The sequence below is a fragment of the Nicotiana sylvestris genome, chromosome 6 (assembly GCF_000393655.2).
Source record: "Nicotiana sylvestris chromosome 6, ASM39365v2, whole genome shotgun sequence".
Lineage (NCBI taxonomy): Eukaryota > Viridiplantae > Streptophyta > Magnoliopsida > Solanales > Solanaceae > Nicotiana > Nicotiana sylvestris.
This window is the reverse complement of record NC_091062.1, coordinates 67,013,110-67,031,466: the sequence shown is the minus strand read 5'-3', so window position 1 is coordinate 67,031,466 and position 18,357 is coordinate 67,013,110. Positions and strand designations below refer to the sequence as shown.

The 18,357-nt window shown below is 38.0% G+C and overlaps 1 protein-coding gene across 1 annotated transcript; it reads right to left on the bottom strand.

Annotated features, from left to right (window-relative positions):
- Positions 1–16,914: 16,914 nt before the first annotated feature.
- LOC138870727 (uncharacterized) lies at positions 16,915–17,307 on the bottom strand. The gene has a single exon (XM_070148561.1). It carries the CDS (start codon positions 17,305–17,307, stop codon positions 16,915–16,917), a length of 393 nt encoding a protein of 130 aa, XP_070004662.1.
- Positions 17,308–18,357: the final 1,050 nt, after the last annotated feature.

The following is an 18,357-nucleotide window of genomic DNA, read 5'->3' as shown; positions in this document are numbered from 1 at the left end:
CTTGTGATTATTTTTGCCTCTGATTCAGTTGTAGTTATCTTTATTATCATGTATTAGTTCTTATCGTTAACTTTCAACTGTACTGCTTTATCTTATATTGTCACACCGTATATTCTATTTAATCTAAGTAGGGCCTTAACCTTCCTCATCACTACCCGACCGAGGTTAGGCTTGGCACTTACTGAGTACCATTGTGGTGTACTCATGCCCTTTCTGTGCATGTTTTTCATGTGTAGATCCAGGTACCTCCACTCAAACTTATCATCCTTGAGGCGAGGCGATCCTTCGGAGACTTCGAGGTATATTTGTTGCGTCCGCAGACCGAGGAGTCTCTCTCCATTCTCTCTTGTAGTTACTGCCCTTTTGTATTTACTTTGTTTTAGACATTCTAGATTTAGAGCACTATGTAGTATCCTTAGCTTGTGATTCCATGAGATTCCGGGTTTTGGGGAGTTGTTCAGTTTTTGAGATCTTTTATTAGTATATGCCGAGCAGCATCTTAAACGCTTTTTATATTTTCTGATCTTCAGTTTTTACTAGTTTTTCTGCATTTGTTTCGTTTTCCGCAATTGTAAGGCTTACCTAATCGTAGACACTAGGTTCTGTCACGACATTTCATGGAGGGCGAACTCGGGTCGTGACAATATACAAAGACAAGGGGCAACTATTCGCAACTTGGAGGCTCAAGTGAGTCAACTAGTTGAAGATTTTAATGTTCAACAAGTTAATATTATAGATAGTAGCCAGGAGCAGTGTACATTGGAGATGAAAAATGGAGGTGCCAATAGAGGGGTCCAGAGTAGAACACCAATACTCTAACCATCTAGAATTTGATGATGTCAATGTTGAAGAAATTATGCTAGAGTCAAGCAAGGACATTCAAGATACAAATTTAGTTGACTCCAGTATAATTTGTGTCGAGGAGGCTGAAAATCTTGACGTTTAGATATTTGAACGTGTTGGACCTCATTCCAAATACTTCTCTACAATATGTTCGGATGGCAAAATGAGAATTAATCCTTATGAGCATAAAAAGGAGTCAAGGGAAGAGGTAGATGAGCCTTATATTTTGAATCTTCAAGGCCTTCTAGGCAAGGCGACACTCCTCGGTCGAGAGCCAAAAGGTGCATGAGAGTTTACTTAATTTTTGGTTTACAAGAATTTGTACCGCCCCAGGAGCATAATCATAAGCTTGAATCAAAACTTGGGGATCCATTCATATGCTTGAGGTGGAGGCAGAAAGTAGTTCACGTCATGCCGCGACGGTAAACCAGGCACTTGTTGGGAGGCACCCCAAATTTACTGCTTTCATTTATTTTAGTTTTTTTAAAATTATTTTCTTATTGTATTATTTTTGTAGTGTCGTGTTGGATATTTTAGGAGCATGGGAAGCATACCTATTTGAAGGATGCAACAGCAAGCCACATGGTCAGAACTAAGTGTGGGGTGTCCGCACAAAGGTAAAAATACGTTAGAAGTCTGAGTAGCCCATGAGCTGCTAGTGATTCGTCCTTTGACCTACCAGAGAGTTTCTTTTACCCTCTTATTATTTATGTTGTGCATTGGGTACAATGCATAATTTTAAGTGTGGGGTGAGGAGATTGTCTGGGTGAATTTTAAGCTATTTTAGTTATGTTAGTTTAATTGATAATTTTTTATATAAAAAAATTGGATTTTTTCTAATGATGGATCTCCTAGACAGCTTTCTTGAGGGATTTAATGTCTAATCAAAAAAATACAAATAAATAGAAAAAAGAAAAATACAAAAATATGTCTTTTAATTTTTTTATGTAGTAATAATCCCTCATAGTTTTTCTTCATACCGTGGTTCTTTTTAATGGGATATAACTTGAACCAGGTAGTAGATTTATTTTTTTTATTTTTTACTTTTAGAGTAGTATGTAGGAAATAAAGGAGAAGAACTGATGTGATTTGCACCTTATGACTTGTTTGACGGTTGCATACTTAGGTTCTGGCATGTGTTTCACCTGCCCTTAGCTTTAAATATATAATAATGCATGATAAAAAATAAATAGCATGTGGTATGACTTCTATGTCTCAGTTTCTTGACTTGTGTTCACTTTGTGCTTTATGCTTAATATATCTCTTGGCTTTGTGAATACTTGTTTGATTGAGAATCCGAATGAAACCTTCCTTAGTGAATTGTGTGCCATGTGTTACGTGAGTTCTTTGCATAGTCCATATTATTGCATTTGAGTCTAGAACTTATCCGGAATGTGTATTGAATCGAAATCCTAGGTGTTGCTTGGTTCGTAAAGTGATTTTAGGATTTCTTTGATCTTTTTGACTTTTATTGTCTATCACAAATAAAATCATCCCTTGTTACCCTTTTGAGCCTATAAGCCTTTCTTTTGGCACCTGCACTACAAGCCTATCCCATTTTGCTCTTAATTGAATCATTTTGATCCTTATACCTTTTAAAGCTCTTGAATTGTGAAGAGAGCATTAACAAGTAATAATGAGGAAACTTGGGGTAGCTTTTGAGTGAAACCAATAGAAGGAAGAAATGTGCACTTGTATTTTAATAAAACTCCACTAGCTGCAAGACATGAATACAAAAAGAAAATAATAAAAATAAATAAATAAATAAATAAATAAATAAATAAAGGTTTCTTATTTTTGCTAGTGGATGTGATATGCAGTAGTCTATAAAGAAGAAGGGAAAATATTTTCGGATGAGCTATCTTGTGATAATTGAAGTGGATTGAAGGAATTGCGCATAAAAATTTAATACGTGATGTGTTAAAGTACTTTGGAGGGTTAGCCATTATCTCCTAAATATATTCTACACGTCCCTTAGTCCACATTACAACCATAATAAAGTCCTAGTTGATTTCGGACCGAGCGAGCCTACATTAGTAGAGGTTTACATAATGGGCAAGCCTATGATACCTTTTGCGTGCATGTGACTTCTTTGAGAGAGTGAGTGCCTTTTCTTCATATGTATGAGTCCTTAAATTTATAGTCGATTATGTGATTTGGATGTGTGGATTGCTTACTCTTTTGTTTTATTGTTAGGGCACATGGTTTCACAAAGGATAGGTAACATTATTAGACTTCTCTGTTAGATTAAGTATTCAAGCCTCGGGTGCATTGTAATATTGAGTTAGTTTTTGAGGCTAGGATTGTTATAATCATGTTGTTCCTGTATTGGATGTTTTGAAATTGGGCATAAGTATGGGAAGTGTATTTAGACAGCATATGCTAGAGTGTAATTGTTTTTATCAAACATGGTCATATTTGTAGTGTGTTGTAAATGTGTGGCTTGTTGGATCCTTTAAGAGGAAGTGTTTAGTTGGTTGACTCGAGGGAAAGCAACAATTAAGTGTGGGGTGTTGATATCGTGCGATAATTTTAGAGAGAGAGGACGTTTTTAGAGAGGGGATTTGATCCAAGGAGGTAAGAACACGCTAGGAGCAAGGAAGAGAATTCTTCTAAGAGTTTTTCACTTTCTTCTTCCTATTTTTGTTATGGGTTATGAATTCTAGCTTTGTAGGTTTGCATAATAATATGAATAGCTAATTTTTATCTAGGGTTTTGATGGAACCTTTCGTAAGATAAATTCTCGTTATGTTTTAATATAATTGAACCGTTAGATTTCTCTACTTGTTCGACTACATGTTTAGTACTGTTGATTGAATGGACATCAATTGACTGTGCCTATTTAATGAGTATTGCTTGAGAGAGGGTACATATTTAGGTAGTTTTTTAACAACATCACTCCTAACGTATGTGAGAGATCAATACGGAGGGTTTAAAGGCGGGAATAGAAATAATAAAACTTTGATGCGATCATAGTGAGCGGTGAATTAGTGCTATCTAGCGTAGTTCGAGAGAATATCTCTAGTAAATTATGGTAGTTGCTCAAGAGAGAATTACGACACCCGAAGTACTCACGATCGATAGAGATTACTTAGGCGAATTAATAGAAGACATAGTGGGAAGGATTCCGACAATTGGGGAAATCATAACTCTATACCCCCTTAATGTTTTCTCCAACCCGTAGTATCTTTAGTTGTTAATCTACTACTTTCATTTGTTAGTTTGTTAGATATAAGAATCTTAATATTTATAACTTATGAATTGTGCGAGATTGTCTTCTTAGTGATAGTCAACAATTATAGTAAAATCTTAGTTCTCTGTGGGATTCGACTCCGGACTTTTGGACCGGATTATATTTGCAGCGACCGCTTATCCTTTGTAGGGCTAGACTTGGGTATGATCAAATTTTGGCGCCATTGTCGGGGAACTAACGGTGTAGTTGTAGTTGTATATATCACTAGGTTTCCAGTTTGAACTTTTATTTTGTTTTGTTTTGTTTTATTTTTTAAATTTATTTTATTCTAACTGTTGATTTGAGTAATATGACATCATGGAATTATAGGAGTTAATGTGTTGATAATTCTACTATTGATCCTCATATATATTCTGAAGGAAACCACCTACGGAAAAATTATCAATATTCTCGAGAGCGAGTTATGTGCACCAACTTAATCTTATTTGTGGAATATGTTTGATGTGTGTGGTGGTCAAAATGGTCACTTTCATGGTTGTGCGTATATTTCCTATCCTCCCCCATCCCCTTACTATGATAGTTCTACTTTTTCTTGTGAAGTTAATAGGAACAAAGAACCCGGGGATGATGACCTGAAAGAGATCAAGGATATGCTAAGGTACTTTGTGGGAAATAATAATGATACACAACTACAGATACAAAGACAACAGGCAACTATTCGAAACTTAGAGGGTCAAGTGAGTCAACTAGTTGAAGCTTTTAATGTTCAACAAGTTAATATTATGGATAGTAGCCTGGAGCAGTGCACATTAGAGACAGAAATGGAGGTGCCAATAGAGGGGTCCAGAGCAGAACACCAACACTCTAGCCAGCTAGAATTTGATGTTGTCAATGTTGAAGAAATGATACTAGAGTCACGCAAGGACATTGAGCAAACAAATTTAGTTGACTCCTAAATAATTTGTGTCAAGGAGGCTGGAAATCTTGAGGTTCTGGTATTTGAGTGTGTCGAACCTCATTCCAAACACTTCTCTGCATTACGTTTGGATAGTGAAATGAGAATTGATCCTTATGAGTATAAAAAGGAGTCATGGTAAGAGATAGATGAGCCTTATATTTTAAAATCTTCAAGGCCGTCTAGGCAAGGTGACACCCCTTGGTCGAGAGCCAAAAGGTGCATGAGAGTTTACTTAATTATTGGCTTACAAAAATTTGTACCGCTCTAGGAGCATAATCATAAGCTTGAATCAAAACATGAGGTTCAATTCATAAGCTCGAGGTGGAGGCAGAAAATAGTTCACGTCGTTCTGCGGTGTTAAATCAGGTACTTGTTGGGAGACAACCCAAATTTACTACTTTCTTTTATTTTTAGGTTTTTAATTATTTTCTTATTGTATTGTTTTTGTAGTGTCATTTTGGACCTTTTGGGAGCATGGGAATCATAGCTATTGGAAGGATGCAACAGCAAGCCAGATGGTTAGAACTAAGTGTGGGGTGCCCGCACAAATAAAAAATACGGGAGAAGTCTGAGTACCCCATGAGCTACTAGTGCTTTGGTCTTTAGCCTACCAGGGAGTTTCTTTTACTCTTTTGTTATTCACCCCAATGCACAATTTTAAGTGTAGGGTGAGGAGATTGTCTGGGTGACTTTCTATATTATTTTAGTTGTGTTAGTTTAATTGATAGTTTTTTATATAAAAAACAAATTGGAAAAGTGATGTTAGGCTTTCTTTGGTCTTTTTAAGTTTTGTTGTCTATAAAAAATAAAATCATCCCTACTTACCCTTTTGAGCCTATAAGCCTTTCTTTTGGCACCCGCATTACATGACTATCCCATTTTATTCTTAATTGAATCTTTTATATCCTTATACCTTTTAAAGCACTTGAATTATAAAGAGAGCGCTAAAAATTAGTAATGAGGAAACTTGGGGTAGCTTTTGAGTGGAACCAATAGAAAGAATAATGTGCACTTGTATTTTAATAAAACTCCACTAGCAGCAAGGCAAATACAAAAAGAAAATTAAAAAAAAAAGAGAAGAAAACAATAAATAAATAAATAAATAAAGGTTTCTTACTTTTTCTAGTGGATGTGATATGAAGTAGTGTGTAAAGTGTGAGGCCCCGTAAAATTTTACCTAAAACCTTGGGATTTCGTGGTGCCGAGATAGACTTATGTGTCTCGCAAGCTCGCCGCGGTACAGACTTTTTGGGTTGAACAGTGCGCTAGGGAGTTAAAGAAAAATATTGGTAGAAGAAGGCATTTCTGCGGCCCACTATACGGTCGCAAAATCTCTTTGGGGGCGAAGAATGGCCGCAGAGTGAAGCAAAAACTTGAGCAAGAATTTTGGACCAATATGCGGTCCATTATGCGGCCGCAAAATGATTTTGCAGGCTGCATACCGATCGCAGATTCAGCATGAAAAAATTGTCGAAGGGAGGTTCTGTGGCCCATTATGCGGCAGCAGAACAGGTCTGCGGATCGCAAATTGGTCGCAGAGTGAAGCAAAAAAAGCCAATTCCGGAGATCTATTATGCGGCCCATTTGGCGGACCGCAAAAGTATTATGCAGTTGCATATGTGACCGCAGACCTTTATTGAGGCACCTATTTTTGTAATCTTTGAACCCAACCCCATTCTAATATAACTCCTTTGTGGATCATTTTATAAAGATAAAACATACACTTCTAGAGAGAGGGAGTGACATAAAGTGAGAAAGGGAGTTCCTAAGCTCCATCCACCATTTTTTGCTCAAACATTGGAAGATTATCAAGTAAAACTTACTAGGTCTTCAACATAAAGATAAGATTCTATACCCTAGTCCTTATTTCCGAAATTTAACTAAAAATGAGTAATTAGCAAGTTAATTCTTGGGCATGGGAGTTATTTATTTTGCGTGCATGCATTAACAAAGGGTGTAGGAAGATTGTGAGCTAAAAATGATAAAGAATGGGTTATGGGATGATGGAATCCTCCATAGAAAGGGTCTTGAAACCTTAATGCACACCTAGTGATTGACCATGCTGATCATCTCACTGCAGTTCTGCAGTCTCTTCATCAACACCAATTATATTCAAAGTTTTCGAAATGTGAATTTTTGCTTGAATCTGTTACATTCTTGGGTCATGTCGTCTCAGAGAAGGAATTAAGGTGGATCCTCAAAAGATTGCAGCGGTGAAGAATTGGACTAGACCTACAACTCCAATAAAGATTCACAATTTCTTGGGCTTAGCAGGGTATTACAGGAAGCTTGTGGAGGGGTTCTCTACTCTTGCCTCTCTGTTGACTAAATTGACATAGAAAGCGGTTAAGTTCCAATGGTCTGATGCTTGTGAAAGGAACTTCCAGGAGTTGAAATCAAGAATGACTACGGCGCCGGTGTTGACCCTACTAGAGGGTACAGATGGGTTTGTGGTATATTGTGATTCTTCAAGGATCGGTCTTGGGTGTGTATTAATGCAACATGGTAAGGTTATAGCTTATGCTTCTAGGCAACTCGACAATCATGAAAAGAACTATCCAACACATGACTTATAACTTGCGGCGGTGGTTTTTGCATTGATGATTAGGCGTCATTATTGTATGGGTTCCATGTGGATGTATTCACAGACCACAAGAGCCTTCAATATATTTTCAAACATAAGTAATTGAATTTGAGGTAGAGAAGATGGCTGGAGTTACTTAAAGATTACAACATCGATATTCTATATCACCCGAGAAAAGCCAATATTGTGGCGGATGCTCTTAGCCGGAAATCTATGGGTAGTTTGGCTCACTTGGATACATATCAAAGGTTGTTGGCCAGGGAGGTTCATCAGTTGGCTATCTTGGGAGTTCGTCTTGCAGACTCTAGTGAAGGTGGTGTGATTGTGCAAAATAGGGCTGAATTATTCCTTGAGGTGGAGGTCAAATAGAAGCAATACAATGATCCATTGTTGGTGCTGTTGAAGGAGGGGATTCATATACATAAGTCCATAGATTTTTCTCTTGGCATGAATGATGGTACACTACGATACCAAGGGCAACTATCTGTTCCAAATGTAGATGGTCTTCGGGAAAGAATCATGGTTGAAGCTCACACTTCTAGGTATTCCGTGCACCTAGGTTCTACGAAGATGTATCGTGATCTCAAGGAATTCTGTTGGTGGAATGACATGAAGAAGAATGTAGCGGACTTTGTAACAAAATGTTCAAATTGTCAGTAAGTGAAGGCCGAGCACCAAAAGCCCGGCGGGTTGGCACAGAACACAGAAATTCCAATGTGGAAGTGGGAAATGATTAACATGGAATTTGTGGTGGGACTACCGTGAACTCCGTGCAAGTTTGACTCAATTTGGGTGATTGTGGATCGACTCACAAAATCAGCACACTTCTTGCCAGTTAAAGCTACCAACACAGCGGAACAGTATGCTCAGTTGTATATCAAGGAAATAGTCAGGTTGCATGGCACTCCAGTTTCTATCATTTTGAATCGAGGGGCACAGTTCACATCTAACTTTAGGAAGAAATTTCAGTAAGGTTTGGGTACTCGGGTGAATCTTAATACATCCTTTCATCTACAGACTGACGGGCAGGCATAGCAGACCATTCAGACACTTGAGGATATGTTGTGTTCTTGTGTTCTTGACTTCAAGGGTAGTTGGGATGAGCATTTGCCACTCATAAAATTTACCTACAACAATAGTTATCATGCTAGTATTCAGATGGAACCATTCGAGGCGTTATATGGTAGGAGATGTAGATCTCCCATTAGGTGGTTCGATATTAGGGAAGCTGAATTGATAGGACCAGACCTCGTGCATTAGGCTATGGAAAATGTTAAGATTATTAAAGAGCGGTTGAATACTGCTCAGAGTTCAGAAGTCCTATTTGGATGTTCATCGTAGGGATTTGGAGTTCAAAGAAGATGATTGGGTATTCTTGAAGGTCTCCCCCATGAAAGGTATAATACGGTTTGGAAAGAAATTGAAATTGAGTCCGAGATATGTCGGACCATACAGAATCATTCAAAGGATTGGTCAGGTGGCGTACAAGCTTGAGTTACCACCTAAGATGTCATTAGTGCACCCAGTATTTCATGTGTCTATGTTGAAGAAAATAGTCGAAGATCCGTCACTTATCGTGCTAACTGAGACTATTGAGGCTAATAAAGAATTGTCATATGAAGAAATTCTAGTTGCCATTCTTGATAGGCAAGTCTGAAAGATGAGGAATAAAGAAATTGCCTCCGTGAAAGTGTTATGGCGAAACCAGCAGGTTGAAGAGGCTACTTGGGAGGCCGAGGAAGAGATGAAGAAGAAGTATCCTTACTTGTTTGAATAGTTGTGTAATCATTTCTATGAAATTGTTGCCTATGAATTTTGTATCACTTGTTTAGTTGATGTAAAGGTGTTCCTTTTTTATTATATCTTGCTTATGAGGCCACGGTTAGTGTTGTTTTGCTTTATGCTACGTCATTGGATCATGAATATGTTGTTAGGATGTGTTTCTGGGGTTCTCTGACAGGTGGATAGGCACAGTTACAAAGGAAACTCTAGCAAAATTTTCGAAAATTTTGGAACTTAGTCAAAATTTGGGGCTACTGGTGTGTAGTGTGGTAGTTGAGTTACATCGGATGCTAATAGTGAAATTTGATCCTCATTCGAGGATGAATGATCTTAAGTGGGGGAGGATGTGAGGCCCCGTTAAATTTTACCTAAAAATCTATGATTTCGTGGTGCCGAGGTAGACTTATGTGTCTCACAAGCTCGCCATGGTATGGACTTTTTGGGTTGAACAGTGCACTGGGGAGTTAAAGGAAAATGTTGGCAGAAGAAGGCATTTCTAAGGGCCACTATGTGGCTGCAGAGTGAAGCAGAAACTTGAGCAAGAATTTCGGACCAATTTGCGGTCCATTATGCGGCCGCACAACGATTTCGCCGGTCACACACTGATCGTGGATTCAACATAGAAAATTTGTTGGAGGGAGGTTCTGCGGCCGCATAATGGAGGTTCTGCGGTGCATTATGCAGCCACAGAACAGGTATGTGGACCGCAGACTGGTCGCAGAGTGAAACAGAGAAAGCCAGTTCAGGAGGTCCATTATGCGACCCATTTTTGCGGACCGCATAATGCACCTATTTTTCTAATTTTTGAACCCGACCCCATTCTAATATAACTCCCTTGGGGATCATTTTAGAAAGATAAAATATACACTTCTAGAGAGGGGGAGTGACATAGAGAGAGAAAGGGAGTTCCTAAGCTCCATCCACCAATTCTTGCTCAAACGTTGGAAGATTATCAAGTAAAACTCACTAGGTCTTCATCCTAAAGGTAAGATTCTACACCCTAGCCCTTAATTCCGAAATTTAACTAAAATGGGTAATTAGCAAGCTAATTCTTGGGCATGGGAGTTGTTTATTTTGCATGCATGTGTTAACAAAGGGTGTAGGAAGATTGTGAACTAAAACTGGTAAAGAATGGGTTGTGGAATGATGGAATCATCCATAGAAAGTGTGTTGAAACCTTAGTGCACACCTAGTGATTGATAAAATGCTCAAATGAGATAGAATCATGATCATCTTCCTAATTTTAGTTCAATTTGTTATATTTCTAAAATAGATTGAAGTTGCTAAGAATTCCGAAATTTTTTAGAGTTTAAGGAAGCTCAATTGAAGTATGTTGGATAAACCCCTTCTTCTTAGAATTGAATCCCACGGTGTTCATGTAATTGGTGTAAGTCCCAGATTGATCATTATAGAATTGGCTATCCCTAATATGCTTGTGTTGAAAGATATATGTTCAATATGTATTCCAAATGTTTTTATCATGTTATCTTATCATTTGAGGATGTGTTCAAAGTATGGGATGTGTGTTAAAAAGGTTAAGACTTCAAGTCAAGTTCGAATGAAGGTTGTTATGCCAATTTGTATGAAAAGTCTCTATGTGCCTATGATTCCCAATCACTCACATGTGTATTTAAAGTTTTGAATGGAAAGCCTTAATTGTTGTTGATAATGATAATGATGTTTGCATGTGGAAAAAGGTAACTTGAATTATGAAATACGGCCAAGTGCTAAGAATGACTTTATAATTGTGGCAACTAGTGCCAATGAATTAAAAAAAAGATGTGAAAGAAGAATGAAGTGAGATTATTGATAGAAAAGGGTAACGGATCGGGTGAGACGGCCTAGCCGATCGGGCCGTGATCGCACGCCATGCTGCACACATGGTGGTGATTGTGCTGGAAATTTGTGATTGAAATTGTGATGGTGGTTGATGTCTCAAATGAGGTAGCCTAGCCGATTGGGCCTTGATTGTACTCCGTGTTAAAGTACGGTGGTACTGTGAATGATGGTATATCGGAACTAAAGATCTCCAAACCTAAAAACACGGAAATTTATTTGAAAATATAAGCGGTTCTTAACTTGATTTTTGTATTGTTTGAGGCTTCTATTGATTTCATGATTGCTCTCCCGTGTATTATTATTCATTCCATTGAGATGGTGTTTAGTTATACATACTAGTACTATTCGACAGTACTAACGTCCCTTTTGCTGGGGGCGCAGGTTGTTCCACAGCAGGCAGTATTGATCAGTGATAGCAGTACACCCTCCTCCCAGCAGACTTGGTGAGCCCCATCTCATTCTGGGGTTATACATCTTTTGCTTATCATATTATCAAATTTTGAGGTATAGCCGGAGCCTTATACCGGCACTATTATTGTACTCTTGGTAATTATTATAGGCTCCGTAGACATAGTGTGGTTCGTACGTTGTTGTTGGGGAAAGTCAAACAATTCATGTTATGTGTAAATCACTTGTTCCACTTCAGACTATGAAAGTGCGTGTATTTTGAGACATTAAAACTGAAGTAACTATTGAAATGATTTTGTATTGTATACATGATCTTCTTACTATCTAATTAATGAAAATATGTCTTCTCTTTATCATGGGTGAGTGAGTAGAAAGCATCTAACATGCTTGTTTGACCGGGTTCACTCGGTTGAGTGCTGGTCGTGCTCCTCGTATTTGGGGCGTGACATAAAGAAGAAGGAAAAATTTTGGGGTGAGCTATCTTGTGATGATTAAAGTGGATTGAAGGAATTGCGCTTAAAATTGAATACGTGATCTGTTAAAGTGTTTAGGAGGGTTAGCCGATATATCCTAAAAATATCCTACACATTCCTTAGTCCACATTACAACTATAATAAAGTCCTAGTTGATTTCGGACCTAGCGAGCCTGCATTAGTAGAGGTTTACATAATGGGCAAGCCTACTACTCCTTTTGTGCGCATGTGACTTATTTGAGAGGGTGAGTTCCTTTTCTTCATATGTGTGAGTCCTTAAATTTATATTCAGTCATGTGATTTGGATGTGTAGACTGCTTACTCTTTTGTTTTATTGTGAGGGCACATGGTTTCACAAAGGATATGTGACATTATTAGACTTCTCTATTAGATTAAATATACAAGCTTCGGGTGCATTGTGACATTGAGTTAGTTTTTTGAGGCTAGGATTGTTATAATTATGTTGTCCCTGTATTAGATGTTTTGAAATTAGGCATAAGTATGGAAAGTATATTACGACAGCAATATGCTAGAGCGTAATTGCTTCTATCAACCATGGTCATATGTGTAGTGTGTTGTAAATTTGTGGCTTGTTGGGTCCTTTAAGAGGAAGTGCTTAGTTGGTTGACTCGAGGGCGAGCAACATTTAAGTGTGGGGTGTTGATATTGTGCGATAATACCCTATATTTTGACACTATTAACCCTACTTGCTTGTTTTTTGGATGCTAATTTGTGCGAGAATTATGCTTAATAGAGCTTATTTCACATGTAGGAATGCTTGGAAATGAATTGGAGAAAAGTTGCACGAAATGGTATTTCTGACCTACAAAGTGGAGCAATAAAAGAAGACATGCAAGGCAATGAAAAGTCATGGCCATAGACAGTGCAAGGCGTTGTCCAGGGCACTATCATTGGTGCCCCAAATAGTGCCTCGCCCAGAAACATTGGTGCCATAGAAAGTTCCTGGCGCAGAAATATTGGTGCCCCAGACAGTGCCTCGCGCCGATGATGTTATCCGAGCCAATTTTATTTCCTCCTTAGTTTTGGACGTGGACACGTTAACCCTACTATATAAATACCTCATAAAGTTATTTTTTACATAGAGAGGACGTTTTTTGAGAGGGAATTCGATCCAAGGAGGCAAGAACACGCTAGGAGCAAGGAGGAAAAATCTTCTACGAGTTTTTAACTTCCTTCTTCCTATTTTTGTTATTGGTTATGAATTCTAGTTTTGTAGTTTTGCATTCTATTATAGCTAATTTGTTATCTAGGATTTTTATGGAACCTTTTTTAAGATAAATTCTCGCTATGTTTTTCTATAATTAAACAGTTAGTTTTCTCTATTCGTACAACTATGTGTTTACTGTTGTTAACTAAATGGCTATCAATTGACTGTGCCTATTTAGTGTGTATTGCTTGAGAGAGGGTACATATTTAGGTCATTTTTGAACAAAATCACTCCTAACGTATGTGAGAGATCAATAAAGAGTATTTAAAGGCGGGATTAGAGATAACGAAACCTTCGTGGGATCGTAGTAAGCGGTGAATTAGTGTCAGCTAGCGTAGTTCGAGAGAATATATTTAGTAAATTGTGGTAGTTGCTCGAGAGAGAATTACGACACTCAAAGTACTCATGATCGGTAGAGAATACTTAGGAGAAATTATAGAAGACGTAGTGGGAAGGATTCCGACAATTGGGGAAATCATAACTCTAGACCTCCTTAATCTTTTCTCCAACCTGTAGTATCTTTAGTTGTTAATCTACTACTTTATTTGTTAGTTAATTCGATATAAGAATCTTAATATTTATAACTTAGGAATTGTTCGAGCTTGTCTTCTTAGTGATAGTCAATGATTATAGTGAAACGTTAATTATCTGTGGGATTCTACTCCGGATTTTTAGATCGGATTATGTTTACAGCGACCGCTTATCCTTTTTAGGACTAGAGTTGGGCATAATCAGGCTCTGATACCAATTTATCAAGATCCAAATCCCACCAAGGGCTCGTGATGGTACCTACACTAGGTAAGACAATTCTCATTAACAACTTTAAGTCATCCAAATATCATATAATAAGGCTGAATTAACATAAAACAGTGAAAATAGTGATACCATGAGCCAGAAATGGCAATACACAATACAACTCCCCAAAACTAGGTAATAGAGAGTTATGAGCTCTAAACCGTAAACATAAAGAAATATCTCATACAATATTGTCTAAATGTGAAAATAATAGTAATCAACACAAAGTATGGGACCCCAAGGGAATGCGACGGTATTGAAGCACAAAGTAAGAAAATCCAATTTCGACAACCAAATCATCAAGTATAAAAATAGAGGCATATGATAGCATGTCAAATACAACTTAAAACAACTGGCCAAATATATGACGAGATTTAAAGAATACATGTGCATGATCAAGAATGTCACCCCCATGCCCCACATATCATCACAGTAACAATATCTACCCTTATGATCCATACCCCGACACAATAACAATATCCATCATTATGCTCCATACCCTGTCAAAATAACGATATCCACCCTTATGCTTCATATCCCGACACAATAACAACATGCATCCTTGTGCTCCATATTTCATCAATAACAATATCCGCCCCAACATGTCCATAGGTGTCATAATCATCAATGCAATATGCTAAATTTTATCAAAAGACAGAGACTCATAATTTATTAACAAGGGCACAAGGACATGATAATAATAAAATGCTAATGAATGTTCAATGTATATAGCATGGCCATGACTAAACCAATTGTAGCATTAAAGTTCATGTATTCGCAAGCTGATTAAGCGTGTTTCATGTAAAGCATATCATCAAAATAAGGCATATTAGAAGTTTAAAGTCAAATCGGATCATAAACCACACATAGCCCCCGTGTACATGCTCTTCACCTCGCGTACACGTCGCTTTACACATAACACAATTATGTAAATAAGGTCAAATCCTAAGGGTATTCCCCAACACAAGGTTAGGTGAGATACTTACCTCAATAAGCCTAAATAAATCCTCTAAAATAGATTTTCATTTAAAAATCACCTTCGTCCGACTCAAATCTAGCCAAAAACAACTCAATAACATAATACAATGCTAAAGAAAACAATCCCAAACAATAAAGTTCCAATTTTTACCAATTCCCAAAAAGTCAATAAACGTCAACCCCGGCTCACATGGTCAAAACTCGAGTTAAAGGGAGATCCCGACTACTCATAACCCCAAGAGTCCAAATACATTATTAGATTCCAAAACCAAGTCAAAATTGACTCTCAAATCACCAATTTTCATTTTTCAAAACATAGACAACCCCCCCTACCCCCACCCCCCAAAAAAAAGAAATTATCTTCCAAATTCCATTATTTAGGTATAAAAATATATGTGAAATCAAGATATAATATCAAAATCAAGTGAAAATGACTTACCCTTTGCCTTTTGTGAATATCCTCTTCAAAAATCGCTCATCTCCAAGCCCAGGGTTCAAAATATAAGAAAATGGGTATAAGTCCCAAAATCCCTTCTAAATAATAAGCTACGAAAGTCTCAATTACGACAAGGGGTTTGCAACTGGGACCCTCGTAAATGCATGAAATGGCTCACAAATGCGAACTAGATCCCTTCGCCTTAGATATCTCATGTGCGACTAGGAAGCTCGAAAATATGACCAAGTATTGCAAATGTTGACTCCCCTTTGCAATTGCGGAAGTCTCATTTGAGACAACAGATTCGCAAATGTGAAACTATCCTTTAGTGCCTAACATCACAGATGCGATCCCCACTCTGCAAATGCAAAGCATCACAAAAGCAAGCAGACCATCGCAATTGTGATGTTTGTAGAACTAGCAAAATCTAAACCTTCACCAAACTAATCTGCAACCAATATGAGACGTACCTGAACCCCTTGGGACCCATATAAAACATCCAGAAAAAGTATATAAACCTCATAAAAACTAACCTCGCAATCCCAAAACATCAAAATAACATCCAAAACCACAAATCGAAGACCAAAACGCATTATGTAAGCCTTCAAATTCAAGGACTTCAATATTCACAACCAAGCGTCGGATTCCTACCAAACCAACTTGGAATGAGACCAAACTTTGCACACAAATTTCAAACAAAACAAACCTATTCCAATTCCTGAAACAACAATCCAAATTCGATAGCCTCAAAGTCAATTTCATGTCAAACTTATGAAATTTCTAAATGTTCCAAAACGTAACTTTCGGCAAAAAGAGCCAAATAATCCTAGGAACCTCCAAACAGAATCCGAACATACGCCTAAGCCCAAAATCACCATATGAATCTGTTGGAACCATAAAAATACGGATTCGGGGGCCCTTTACACAAAAGTCAAATCTTGGTCAACTCTTATAACTTATTCTTGTAAAAATAGAACTAAGTGTTCCAATACACTCCGAAACCTTCATGGGAACAAACCAACAATTCCCTCAAGTCACAAAACAACAACCAAACATACGGAAACATTAGGAAAAAAAGTGCTCAAATACACAAAATGATCAGTCGGGTCGTTATATTCTCCCTCTCTTAAATAAACGTTCGTCCTTGAACAAGCTTAGAGTAATATCTGAATTGCCAAAAAGATGAGGATATCTGCTCCACATATCATGCTCGGTCTCCTAAGTCATGACCTCGACTGGTTGACCTCTCCACTGCACCTTCACCGACATAATATCTTTAGACCTGAGCTTTCGAACCTACCAATCCAAAATAGCCACTAGCTCCTCCTCATAAGCCAGATTCCTATCAAACTACATTATGCTGAAATCCAATACATGGGACATATCTTTATGATACTTCAGAGTACAGAATCATGGAATACTGGATGAACTCCAGAAAGACTAGGAGGCAAGGAAAGCATGCAAGTAACCTCGCCAACTCCATCCAATACCTCAAAAGGACGAATGAACCTCGGGCTCAACTTTCCCTTCTTCCCAAACCTCATCATGCCCTTCATAGGCAGAACTCGAAGAAAGACCTTATCACCCTCCATGAATATCACATCACGGACTCTCCTATCAGCATAACTCTTCTGCCTGGATTGTGTTGTGCAAATCCTCTCCTGAATTAACTTCACCTTCTCTAAGGCATGAAGAACCAAGTTTGTAACTAATAGCCTAGCCTCCCTGGGCTCAAACCAACCGACCAGAGAACGACATTGCCTCCCGTATAAGGCCTCATATGGAGCCATCTAGATACTCGATTGGTAATTGTTATTTGAAGAAAACTCCGCTAGAGCTAGAAATTGGTCCCACTGGTCTCCAAAATCAATAGTACATGCCCTCAGCATATCCTCCAAGATCTGAATGGCCTGCTCAAACAGGTAGTCTTTCTGAGAGTGAAATGCAGTATTCAACTCAACCTGCATGTCCAACTCACTCTGAACCACCTTCCAAAAGTGCGAAGTAAACTTTGTGTCACAATCTGAGATGATAGAAATAGGTACACCATACACGGGAACAATCTCCTTGATGTAGATCCTAGCCAATTGCTATGAAGTGTAGGAAATCATGACCGAAATGAAATGTGCCGATTTGGTCGACCGATCCAAAATGACCCAAATGGCATCAAACTTCCTCAAGGTCCGCAACAACCCGTCTATAGTAATGCTCTTCTACTTCCACTACAGTATATCAATCTTCTAAAGCAAACCACCTGATTTGTTTCTCATACTTGACATGTTGGCAATTAAAACACCTAGAAACATGTCCAATAATATCCTTTTTCATCCTTCTCCACCAATAATGTTGCTTCAAGTCATGATACATCTTCGTAGCACCCTGGATGAATATATCACAAACTATAAGTCTCCTCAAGAATCAACTCTCTCAAACCCTCGACATTAGGGACATAAACTCGACCTTAAAGTTGCAATACACCATCATTGCTTATAGTCATCTCCTTAGCATCATCGTGTTGCATTGTGTCCTTAAGGAAAAGAAAATAGGGATCATCATACTAGCGAGCCTTAATGTGCTAAAACAAGGATGATCGAGATACAACACAAGAAAAGATCTTGCTAGGATATGAAATATCCAATCTCACCAATCTTTTGGCCAACTCCTGAACATCCATAGTTAAAGGTCTCTCTATAGCTGGAATGAATGCTAAACTCCACATGCTCTCGGCCTTTCTACTCAAGGCATCTACAACTATATTGGCCTTCCTTGGATGATAGAGAATAGTGATATTATAATCCTTCAACATCTCCAACCACTTTTGCTTCCTCAAATTCAAATCT

What these genes read in the sequence shown, in the direction of transcription:
- LOC138870727 (XM_070148561.1), bottom strand. Translation starts at nt 17,307, where the DNA reads ATGGCTCCATATGAGGCCTTATACGGGAGGCAATGTCGTTCTCTGGTC.